The sequence below is a fragment of the Panthera leo genome, chromosome A2 (assembly GCF_018350215.1).
Source record: "Panthera leo isolate Ple1 chromosome A2, P.leo_Ple1_pat1.1, whole genome shotgun sequence".
NCBI lineage: Eukaryota > Metazoa > Chordata > Mammalia > Carnivora > Felidae > Panthera > Panthera leo.
Window position 1 is genome coordinate 34,313,269 of NC_056680.1, and position 13,366 is coordinate 34,326,634.

Genomic DNA, 13,366 nt, shown 5'->3' on the forward strand with positions numbered 1-13,366 from the left:
TGTATGAAAAATCCATTCTCTTTTTGGCTTTTCTTAAAATAGAGAAGGAAAAATAAAGAACCACAAAGATGTGTCCATGAGCATCAACCTCGTTTACTTCCAAGCTGAGCCATTTAAGTAGTAAGAATTGAATTTTTATAGTATGGCAGACATCGTTCACTGCTTATCTAATATCCACTCTCCAGTTAGTAGTAGTTAGTTGTCCTTACTAACAATATCCTGATTTTGTGGGGGCAACAATGTTATGCTCTAAGCTAAAATTACTTATATCCTCTGATTCCTATGCAACCAGAAGTAGCCAAGTGACCCAGACAAATAAGATATATGCAGGTGCTGTTGGGTGGGCTCCCCCTCCAAACTCACTAGTAAAAGTAAATATACACTTAAATTCAGAATACTCTAATATTGTAAAGTGGGTGGTAAATCACTTATAACTCGAGTATAAATATTAAAAGGAAGAAACATTTAAAAACTATAACTACAATGATTTGTTAATAAGTAGACCAAGTAAAAAGATGTGAATTATAACACCAACAACATAAATTGTGTGTGTGGGGGGTTATAAAATATAGAACTTTGTATGCATCTGAAGTTAAGTTGTTATTAGTTGAAAACAGACTGTTATAACATGGTTTATGTAAGCTTCATGGTAATCACAAAGCCAAAGTCTATAGTAGATAATAAAAGAGAAAGAGAAAGGAATCTAAGCATACCACTACAGAAAATCATCAAATTACAAAAGAAGAGAGCAAGAGAGGACAAAAGGAACAAAGAAACTACAAAACAGAAAACAATTAGCAAAATGGCAATAATGAGTCCATACTTATCAATAACTGCTTTAAGTGTAAATGGATTCAGATCTGCAATCAAAATACACAGAGTGGACAAAAGGTTTAAGAAAAAAACAAGAACCAACTATATGCTGACTACAAGAAAGTCATTTCAGATTAAAAAAATTTTTTTAACATTTATTTTTGAAGGCGAGTGAGATAGAACGTGAGTGAGGGAGGGGCAGAGAGAGACAGAGGGAGACACAGAATCCGGAGTAGGCTGCAGGCTCTGAGCCATCAGCACAGAGCCCAATGTGGGGCTTGAACCCATGAACTGTGAGATCATGACCTGGGCCAAAGTCGGACACTAAACCGACTGAGCCATCCAGGAGCCCCCACATTTCAGCTTTAAAGATACACATAGGCTTGGGGTACCTGGGTGGCTCAGTTGGTTAAGCATCTAACTTCAGCTCAGGTCACCATCTCACGGTCCGTGAGTTCGAGCCCCGCGTCGGGCTCTGGGCTGATGGCTCAGAGCCTGGAGCCTGCTTCAGATTCTGTGTCTCCCCTCTCTCTGCTCCTCTTTCACTTGCATTCTGTCTCTCTCTCTCTCTCTCTCTCTCTCTCTCAAAAATAAGTAAACATTAAAAAAATACACATAGGCTTAAAGGGAAGAATGGAAATAGATATTCCATTCAAATGGAAACCAAAAGAGTACCTATACTTGTATCCCACAAAATAGATTTTAAGATAGAAACAATAACAAGACACAAAGGTCCTTATGTTATATAAAAGGGGAAATTCACCAAGAGGATATAGCAGCTATAAATATTTATGCGCCAATACTGGAGCATCTAAATAAATAAAGCAAATATGAAAAGATCTAAAGGGAGAAACAGACAGCAATATGATAATAGAAGACTTCAATACCCCACTTTCAACAATGGATAGATCATCCAGACAGAAAATCAATAAGGAAACAATGGACTTAAACTACACGTTAGACCACATGGGCCTAAAAGACATAAAAAGAACATTACACTCAACAGCAGCAGAATACACACTCTCTAGGACAGATCATATGTTAGACCACAACACAAGTCTTAATAAATTTAAGAGTAATGATATCATATCAAGCATCTTTTCTAACCACAACAGTATGAAACTAGAAATTAACTATAAGAAGAAAACTGGAAAACTCAAATTTTGTGGAGATTAAATAACATATTCCTGAGCAGCTAAAAGGTCAATCAAACAAAAAAATCAAATGGGAAATCCAAAAATATGTTGAGACAAATAACAATGGAAACACAATACAGCAAACTACGGGATGTAGCAAAAGCATTTCTAAGAGAACATTTATAGTGATAATTGCCTACATCAAGAAAAAAGAAAGATTTCAAATAAACAGCCTGACTTCATGCTTCAACAAACTAGAAATAAGGAAAAACTGAGCCCAAAGTCATTAGAAAGAAGGAAATAAGGATCAGAGCAGAAATTAATTATACTAAGTCAGAAAACACAATAAAAAAGTATCAGTGAAACTAAAAGCTGATTTTTTCTTTAGAAATATAAACAAAATTGACAAACTTTTAGCTAGACTAAGAAGAAAAATGAGAAGACTCAAAGTCAGAAATGAAAGAGACTTTATAACGAATGATACAGAAATATGTGAATTGTAAGAAACTACAATACACAATTATATGCCAACAAATTAGATAACCCAGAAGAAATGGATAAATTCCTAGAAATTCAACCAACCAAGTTGAATCGTGAAGAAACAGAAAATCCAAACAGACCAATTACAACTAAGGAGACTGACTCAGCAATCGAAAATCTTCCAACAAAGAAAATGCCAGGACCAGATGGCCTTACTGGTGAATTCTACCAAACATTCAAAGAATTAATACTTACCCTTGACAAACTCTGCTAAAAGACAAAAGAGGAGGGAACACTTCTAAATTAATTTTACAAGACCAGCATTATCCTCATATCAAAACCAGACAAGGACACTACAAGAAAAGAATATTGTAGTCCAACATCCCTGATGAAAAAATATATAAGAATCCTGAGCAGGATATTAACAAACAGAGTTCAACAATTCATCAAGAAGATCATACACCACGATCAAGTGGGATTTATTCCAAGGATGTAAGGATGGTTCAGCACCCATGAATCACTCAATATGTTACACCACGATAACAAAACGAAGGATAAAAAATCATATGATCATCTCGACAGATACAGAAGATGCATCTGACAAAATTCAACATTCACTTATGATAAAAACTCTCAATGAAGTGGGTATAGAGGGAATGTACCTGAACATAATAAAGGTCATATATGAAAAGTCCACAGCTAACATCATACTCAAAGGAGAAAAGCTAAAAGCTTTTCCTGTAAAGTCAGGAATAAGACAAAGATGCCTGTACTCACCACTTTTATTTAACACAAAATTGAGAGTCTTAGCCAGAGTAATAGGCAAGAAAAATAAATAAAATGCATTCAGATTAGAAAGGAAAAAGTAAAACATGACATGGCAGTTTATATATAGAAAATCCTAAAGACTCCACCAAAAAACTGACAGAACTAAAAAAAATTCACTAAAGCTGCAGGATAAAAACTCAATATGTAATAACCAGTTGCATTTTTATACACTAATAATAAACTATAAGAAAGCAAAATTAAGAAAACAATCCCATTTACAACTGCATCAAAAAGAACAAGATACCTAGCAATAAATTTAACCAAGGAGGGGAAAGACCTGTACCTGAAAAACTACAAGACATTGATGAAAAAACCTGAAGATAAACAGGAAGATATTCCATACTCACGGATTGGCAGAGTTAATGTTGTTAAAATAACCATACCACCCAAAGCAATCTACAGGTGTAATCCCCATGAAAATTCCAACTGCATTTTTCACAGATATAAAAAACCATCCTAGTATTTGTATTGGAAATAGAGATGACCTCAAATAGCCAAAGAAATGTTGAGGAAGAAGAACAAAGCTGGAGGCATCACAATTTCTGATTTCAAACCACATTACAATGCTATAGTAATCAAAACAGTACAGGATTGGCACAAGAACAGATACATAGATAAATGGAGCAGAATAAATAGCTCAGAAATAAACCCATGCACACATGCACAATTAATATATGGAATGCAAGCCAAGAATCTGTAGCGGGGAAAGGGCAGTGTGTTCACTAAATGCTATTGAGAAAACTGGACAGCCGCAGGCAAAAGGAGGAAACTGGACCACTATCTAAAAACACACACAAAAATCAACTCAAAATGGGTTAAAGACTTGAACAAGACTATTTTATTACTCCTAAAAGGAAACACAGGTGGTAGGATCCTAGACATTGGTCTTGGCCTTGATTTTTTAAATTTATTTAACATCAGAAGCAAAGTCAATAAAAACAAAACTAAACACGTAGGACTACATCAAACCAAAAGACTTATGCACTGCATGGGAAGCAGTCAATAAAATGAATAGGCAGCTTAGGTTACAAAATGGAAGAAAGTATTCGTACATCATATATCTGATGAGGGGTAGTATGCAAAATACATAGAAAATTCATACAACTCAAGAGCAAAAGAACCAAAGAGTCCAATCAAAAAATAAGAAGATCTGAATAGACATATTTCCAAAGAAGACATAAAGATGGCCAAAAGGTACTTGAAAAAGTGCTCAATATCACTAATCATCAGGGAAACTCAAGTCAAAACCACCAAAAGATATCACCCCACAAGTGTTAGATTGGGTATTATCAAAAAGGCAAGAAATAACAAGAGTTGGTGAGAACGTGGAGAACAGGGAACAATGGCGCATTGTTGGAGGGAATGTAAAGTCGTGCAGCCACGATGGAGAACAATATGAAGGTTCATCAAAAAATCAAAAATAGAATTACCATATGATCCAGCCATTCCACTTCTAGATATTTATCACAAGGAAACAAAACCACTAACGTGAAAAGATATCTGCATCTTCATATTTATTGCGGCATTATTTACAATAGCCAACACATACAAGCAATCTAAGTATCCATTACCAGATAAATGGATAAAGAAAATGTAGTGTACTGTATGCAACTATTATTCAGGCATACAAAGAATGAATTCTTGCCGATTGTGACAGCATGGATGAATCTTGAGGGCACTATGCTAAGTGAAATAAGGCAGAGGAAGACAAATATCATATAATCTGACTTTTATGTGGAATTAAAAAAAAAAAAAAGAACTTCTAGATACAGACAACAGATTGGTGATTGCCAGAGGAGGGGGTGGGAGGAAAGGGGTGAGCGGGGGCAGTCAAAAAGCACAAACTTCAAGTTCCAAAATAAGTAAGTCCTGGGGATGTAGTATACAGTATGGTGACTATAGTTAATAATACCGTATTATAACTTGAAAGTTGATAAGTGTGGATCTTAAAAGTTCTCGTGATAAGAAAAAAATATTGTAACTATGTGTAATGATGGATGTTAAACAGAGTCATTGTGGAGATCATTTTGCAATATGTACATATATATCCATTGAATCACTATGTTATACACCTGACACTAATATAATACTATGTATCAATTATATTTCAATTTTTAAAATGTCATGGTAACATACACTCTCTCCAAAAGTATTTGAAGGCACATACTCTTCACATTTTTACCAGCGTTGGGTAATAACAACTCTTAAATTCTTACTAACCTGATAGGTAAAAGGAAAAAATAAAGTAGCATTTTAAGTTAGATTTTAATTATGAGCAAGGTCGAATATCTTTTTATATTGTTTATTAATTCCTTCAATTTGTCTTTCTTTCATTCTTGTTAGGTGGGTGATTTATCATAGGCTTACTGGCCATTTGCATGGGGATTAGCTGTTTTATAATTTCCTTGTAAGAGACCAGGAATTAATACTAAACACATCTCAGTAAAGGATTATTTTCACGGTGCCAAATAGTTGTGAACCAGTTTGTAATTTATCAGTTTTATCTGATCCAAGATTGCTGAGGATGCCAGCATGTGTCTGAGATTATTTGCCCTTTAGATAAGACATTGCTACCAGCCTTTCTATAAGCACAGTGTTTAGACAATTCACAATTTTTTTATCTATGATAAGACATTTATGCTCTGATGGAGTCTATGTCCGTGGTAGTGGGACGATTCATATATTGTCAATGGTCTTTGAGTATGAAACATAAATGATAAACTTCCTTTTACTTTTTTATACTTGAAAAAAAAAGTTGGAGGCAACAGGAATAAAGTGCTGGGTTAGAGAGCAATGAGATTCACAGCTAACGAAGGGGACCCCTCTCTTTCCATTTCTTTTTCCCCTCTCTTTCTGCTCTACCCCAAATCCAAAGGTCTGTCCCTCCTGCTCTCGTCACTCACTAAGCTGCAAGCTCACAAGCCTTCCAAGAATACCTCTAACAGTCACACTCTCTCCTGCCTCAGGAACACTGCATTTGCTGTTCCTTGTTCTGGGCCTCTCAGCGAGGCTGGCTTATCTTCCTTCAGGTTTCTGTTGGGAGGTCAGTTCCTCTGAGAAGACATACCTGATGCCCACCATAGGTGGCCACAGTTATTATATTTTATCACAAGACTCTGTTGGATTCCTTCCTGGTACGTACCACAACTATTTAATTGTGTGATTTAAAAAAAATGTAAATTGTAAAAAATGAATCATTTTGTGTATTTTTTTTTTATTTTCTATTTTCTCCCACATGAAAATAAGCTCCATGAGAAGCAGTTGGTTATCTGGTGTGCACTGAGTTGGCAAAATATCTCCTTGTCTTGTGCTTGGGCTATGGAAATACTCCCAGACAATGAGGGGAATCGAGCGGTGGGAATATGCTTTCCTGGGCTTGAGTGGGATAGATTACAAAGCCAAGGCTTCTCTTTAGGACGATATTGAGGAGAATAACATTTGCAATAATTCACATACCCCTCTCCAGACCCCTCCCCCCTCTAAAACAACCCCTGCAATTATAAGTGTCCTGGAGACTAGGTTTCAGGTTAGAAGTATGCTTGCTATCAATTTAGCTTGTGTTTAAGCAGAGCTATAATTAGGCTCATGGTATGAAAAGTTACATCAGTTTACACAGACACTTGATTGCTCAGCTCATCATTACCAAATGTCTATAAAAATGAACTAGAAGCTGGAACTTATCTTTGACTCATTCTCCTGCCTAATTACATTTAGGGAAAGAGGCAGTTGGCCATATATATTATTCACGGTCTACAAACTGCCATTTAACAATATTTGCCAAAAGAATAGCACCCACAAAAGGCAAGAAAAGCCAACAATATGTTTTCATTAAGTACGTGTATGTATAAATATGTGTCTATTTATATATAAAAGATATAAAATTATTTATTTATATTACATATACGTGTATATACATTTATCCAAAACTAATAGGATATGTTTGTATTATTTATATTTATGTAAAACATATATAAATACCAAAAATAATTTGCCTAATTAAGTGCAAAAAAGCCCAAAGTAGCAACTGCTCATGTATAACTACACATCAATTTTCATAAATTATATAGTCACTACATTACACATACTCCTCTTTGTTATCTTGAAGGTAGTTGCCAAGTTTAAACTGAATGGGTTTTTTATAACTCATAAGGAAAGAAAGTCTCCATCCTTTAAGGGACAATCCAAATGGGCATCTTAATCTATTCTCATATTTCTCCACTGTGTGTTTGAGTTCTTCCTAATGTCCTCAGATACTTTCACACTTTATAAAACAAACCATCCTCTCCTCTAAGGTTGAACAGGAGCTTACTCTTTAGAAAAGGTCAAGAAATATTCTTTCCTGAAAAGTAGTCTTACCGTCTGATAATGATTCCATCGCAACTCATTTGCTTTATGCCTTAAATCCGATGGCTACATATGACAGTATTTCAGTGCTCATCATTGCCCCAGTGCACTTGCTGCCTGATAACACAATAGGAGAGAAGAGACAAAAGTGGCCAGTGATTAACTAACACATTTCTCCCCAGAGCAAGTCTTTGGAATTCAAACAAAGGCTTCCAACACGTTGGGCTTTGTGATTACTACATTGGGCAACAATAGCCCAATGCAAACTAAGGATGCTTTCCCAAAGAGTCTCTATTAGAATGGACTGGTCTTACCCCTGAGTAAAGAAAAGCTGCTAAGACGGAATCCTTAGGGACCTCTTAGACTTCTTAGAAAACCTCTGGGTTTCATTGCTTGGCCATATGCCCTAGAATTGTGTGCGGGTTTAGGGTAACAAAACAGGAGACAAAAAAGGACCCTAAAAAAAATCACTCCTAAGACATGCAATGACACTCAGCAGCTCAGTTAGATCACTTCCACAGAGAAGGGCGAGTGGGATTGTCTACTACCATCCATTCTTCAGGGTCACCTGGGCAAGGAGAACAGGAGGACCAATCTTTCCATAGCCTGATCCTAAAATCCCACAATCTGCATCTAAGCCTTTTGGGCAAAAAGGTCTGGGATGCCAGGGAAAGCTCCCCAGCACCTCATGCTTTCCAAAGTGACCTTGATAAAAACAGGGAAGTGACAATGTCGATGCTCATCTCAGGGGAGGCAAGGGAGAGGGAGGCCCCGATCAGGCGATAGAGAAGCTGTCTGCTGCTCCTTTCAAAGTACAAAAGATACTTTGCCAAATATTCAGAAGCACTCTTCGGAACTCTCATTTCTACTCACGTCTACTCATTTTTATTGAGATACAAAGCTTGTCCTCATTTGTGCAATACTAGGCGCTTGTTGCAAAATCATTTCAGTCATGAAATAACACCCACGACACGGTTCAGAAATTAAACTTGCAATTTAGCAGGACTACAAAGAACTGAAAAGAGCTTCCTCTTTCCAAAGCCAGCTATCCTAAGGTGTAATGTTTCAGTGCATTCTAACCGGATATGCTGAAGCTCATTCATAGAGCTTTGGCCCTTGATACGAATATAAATATGGGTGAAATATGTAAGCATACTGAATGAGAGGGGAAAGCCACAACAGTTCCCCAACATTCTTTCCAATTCTCATGGATCTTTTCCCACACCTGGCACTGTAGTCAAGAAAGTCCTTTTGTTTGTTTACTGAAACATAAATCTGCCAGGAAAGCCTAACTCTAAATTACTGTTGCATTTCTGATGGAAAGCTGCCACATAATTTAAATTTCAACAGCTCCACGGGTTCCCATATTTCTTATTTGTGATTTGCCACCTCACAGGCGAAGTGCACTGTACTATCATTTTAATAAATAGTCTCAGAATGAAGGTCGTTTTTCTTTGTGTTCAAACTCCATCTGCTTATTTATTTATTTTCTTTCTTTTTACTGACACATCCCGAGATCCAATAAAGGGCTTTGAAAAGTCATTTCATTTCAGAGGTAGCCATCACGTTTCAACAGCCAATAAAACAAATGACCAAATAGAATGATGTCTTCAAACTGCCAAAGAGGCGGTGAGTGAGTGACAACTCTGGTTGTGTCGCTTCGTCTAAAGGGAAAGGACTGTGGTGATTCGTCTTGTTTAGCCACGTAGCTGTGAGTCCACATTATTTTTTAGAAAATCAGCTTGGGTGGGTTTTCTCATCAACGAAGTGTTTCCCCCGTAAAGGCAGATAATTACCTAGCGTATGTGGGAAAATGGAGTCCACTTCATGAAAGAGACGGTACTTAGATACGGATTGAGTACAACTGGATTCACGGTCCAAGCTGTGAAGAGATGGGTATCAAGCGGCTTTTAATCTTGTATGAAACAAAAGATTAAACTGTCAGTATTACGATGAACCACCGTGACGAGCCCTATGATGGAAACCACACTCTTAGAGCTGCTTCTGACGATATGTATGCAAGGAATAGATTTTTCCTGATAACGCATGTAATTAGAGTACAGAACAAAATGTCTGTTCAAATTCTTGACATGCCCAACTAATAAAGGAAGAGAGGATAAGGCCCTTGCTATTTATTTGCATGAAAAAGCTTCAATATAGGATATACTTTAGAGAAATTAGTTTTTAATCTAGGTGACCAGATGAGATTTTTGACCCTGAACTGTTTTTTGAGTTGACCTGTGAGAATTTATGCAGAGATAAGGTTGCAGTGCTTACAAGCCAGACAGGCATTGCTTTTTTTTTTTTTCATTAATTCCTGAATGTCTCATATAGTCAAGAGAAGCAGAAAATTGGTCCTTTTAAGAGCCCACTGTACGAGAATTTGCTTTTATGAAACATAATCAGCAAGGGTTGGTAGGAATCTTAGCAGGAATGTATTCTTTTTAAATTTAGACATTCAAGAAGTTAGACACATTGATTCAGCAGTGATGGTTCTCCACTGACCTGTATAAAACAGAAATCTGCAGTTGTATATTGTTATGAATATATTTGAGAGGGCCCCTGCTATCATACTATCAGCTTTTCAGGGTGAATTATGGACCACACAATGGGTACTTGAAAGAAAGCTTTACATCAACTCTTGTGCTTGTTTTTCCATGATAAGGGTTACTGTCACCTCAATGGTTATACACAAGAAACTGCTTTTAAGAGAAGTATTTTCCTTGTTTTTAAAAATAACCGGTATCAACATTATCCATACAATACATTACGTAACTGCAGACATCTACACTTAGGATGCAATAAAAAATAGGTAACGCATAAGATAAAAGGCAAATGTATCAAAGCTGTGTTGCTAACATCACTTGAAACACTAACAAGTAAGAATAACTGTTCTCTTCTTCATGCAGATGTGAACCATGAAAGTAGTCTGGCTTCTGTTAGTAAGAGACACCAAGTTCCACTCAAATGCTCAAGCCAGATCCAGAGGGCTCCTCTTTGCTTCCTCCTTTTACCTTTCCTTCCACTTCCGAGCCATCAACAAGTTCTGTCAATTCTCCCTTCTAACATGTGCCATGAAGTGGTCAATCCTTTCTAGCTCCATCCTGGACCAGACCACCACCCCTGGTTGCCCGGTCTCCTAAAAAAGTCTTTGTTGTGTTTTGAAGTTCTCTATCTCTGATACCCTTTATTCCATCTTCCATAAAGTAGAGGGAAGAATCGGAGTAAGTTGATCTAGCTTAAAATCTTCAATGTCTTCCCACTGCATTTAGAAAAAATCCAAGCGTATTAAATTCAGAGCCTCTAAAGGTTAGCCTCTGCTTCTCTATCTAACCTTGTTTCCCATGGAAGCAACAACAGTGTACCCATACCTCTTGGCCACCCTAAATTCTTTCTTATTTCAAGGAATGCTCTTCTTTATGTTTGGACTATGTTTCATCCTTCTCTTTTCCTCCTATCTCAGCTAAAATAGCTTCTCCTTGGAGAGCTCTTTCTTCATTGGTATATCTAGAGTAGATCTTGTCCCATTCGGCAATTTCTTTTGTCGTACTTTTCAAAATTTGCAATGATTTTGTTGACTTTTTCTTTGTCCATCTCCCCCCCGCCCCCCCCCCCCCCCAATATCAGTGTTGTGAAGGCAGGGATAATGTTACTGTTGTGTTTACATGGTGAGCCCTCCCTGAGCATTTGTTGAATGAATATATATTAACTTATTGCCACTGTGCTATTGAACTCTGCTTTCATAGACAGAGGCTGCAAAAACACAGAAATGCAGATAAATTCCAGGGGGAAAAAACAGTCCTTGATTTGGTTCATGTTCAGGAAGCACAGGTTTTCGTTTTTTCCCTACTGTAACATAAATGTTCAATTCTACCTAATTTTCACAAGGGGAAAGTAAAAGGAATAGATATTCCCACACATCACAATCATAAAGCTTACTCAAAGTGTCTATATATTTTTTATTTGTGAGTGGGTGAGCCAGATTTTCCTCTGGATGTGAGCTAAACCCTTTTGGAAGTTTTCTATCTCTTTGGGGCCACTTAAGTAACAGGAAGATACTAGAGTTGTTAACGGTCCCAGAGTGCCACATTTATTGCCAAAGAATATGTAAGCTGACTGTACTCATCTTCTGTATTCACTGTACAAAACAACCATAACAGGCTTGTAAAGAAGTGAAAAAATTCTTGGTTGACATTATTGAAAGCTCTTACATATCAAGCTACAATAAGAGAGCTGAAGAAACCATTTTCTTCTTAAAATTTTTTTTAAATATTTATTTATTTGAGAGACAGAGAGAGAATGAGAATGAGTGGGGGAGGGGCAGAGAGAGAGAGACACACACAGAATCCGAAGCAGGCTCCAGGCTCTGAGCTGTCAGCACAGAACCCGACACGGGCCTCGAACCCACGAACCGTGAGATCATGACCTGAGCTGAAGTCAGACACTTAACCGACTGAGCCACCCAGGTGCCCCTGAAGAAACCATTTTCTAACAACAAATAAGGAAAAAGGATTTTATGGACAAATGTGCTTTAAATGGACAAAATATTTTTACATCGTCCTTCTATTTTAACTTGAGCACTATTTTCTTACTATTATCCATTGCTCACAGGAAAATTGGAAAGCAAGAGAAAAAGAATTAATGAACAAACTACCCCTATACTTATTAACCTAGCAGAATTGCCAAAGGTATGAATTTTATTCCATGTAATTCAAAACTTAGCAAACATGGACATAGTAAGGGACATAATGGAAACTTCATGGAAACTTTAAAAACAAAATGGATGATTTTGAGGGAATATGTCCAACACCAATTGTTAAAAGCACATTCTTTTCTGCAATTAGGGATAATGTAATAGCAATTTTTGTAAGCATGGCTCAAATATGATTGAGTGAAATGTTCTTTCATGTAAACCAGGAACAGATACTGTCAAATAGAACTAATCCAGTTATATATAACAGTCTATCCGTCAAGATTAAGGCAGTAGGGGGATTCTGACCTCATTAGGTAGAGAGGATCATGTGTCCCCAAAATGCTGCCTACCCCATATGAAGGGATTCCAACCAAACAGATGCAGGGTGGACACAGAGGCATTGATAGGGCCTCTGTGGTTCATGGCACTGGTACTTCCCCGGCTTTGACATGCTTACTTAGGCACACACACGAACCTGTGAATTTGTGGGTCCACATATGCCTGTGGGCACATCTGGATACAACCCATGTGTCAGAGGGAGTAGTAGAGTAATACTGCAAAATTCTGGGCGTTAGTAGCAAACAGGAGTAGAGTATCGCCAAGTCTCTTTCTAGGATCAAAAAGATCCTTACTGGTTGGACTCAACCAGCTTGTTTGCCACCAAGAAAAGGGGTTTGAAAGTCATCCTGTGTCTGCAGGTCAGGCAGAACAGACATCTCTAGGAGAGAGACGGAAAGCTACCGGACTGTGTAGTCAGAAAGAGAAGTCCTTCTACAGAATCACAAAGGCACCTTCCCTCAAATGATGGGGCGGGGGGGGGGGGGGGGGGAATTTGCCCACTTAACAGCTAATCTGAATCTGAAGCTAGAGTTCTTCTGGTGGAGTAACAAGATTACCACGATGATGAGAAGTTGGCTGCTCTCGCACATCCCAGGGTGAGACGAGAATGACAGATACTTACAGGAGATCGGACCTATTAACCAAACTCTTCAGCAGCTGCTAAAAAAAGAGAGGAAAAATGAAAAACTAGAGCCTCGCTGTGACCACATACGCACACCCACATGCACGAAAC

The 13,366-nt window shown here is 37.6% G+C and overlaps 1 protein-coding gene across 3 annotated transcripts in view; it reads right to left on the bottom strand.

The window, feature by feature from the left end:
- Positions 1-7,615: 7,615 nt before the first annotated feature.
- SUCLG2 (succinate-CoA ligase GDP-forming subunit beta) overlaps positions 7,616-13,366 on the bottom strand; it is a 330,084-nt gene continuing 324,333 nt past the window's right edge. Inside the window, exons 13-14 of one of the 3 annotated variants that reach the window (XM_042929928.1) lie at positions 9,398-9,483; positions 7,616-7,718 (exon numbers count right to left, since the gene is read on the bottom strand). In XM_042929928.1, the coding sequence (XP_042785862.1) occupies positions 9,398-9,483 (86 nt within the window). In that variant the 3' untranslated portion in view covers positions 7,616-7,718. Of the gene's footprint in view, positions 7,719-9,397; positions 9,484-13,196; positions 13,294-13,366 lie in introns of those variants that run through there. The other 2 variants (XM_042929931.1, XM_042929932.1) reach the window with 2 other exon arrangements.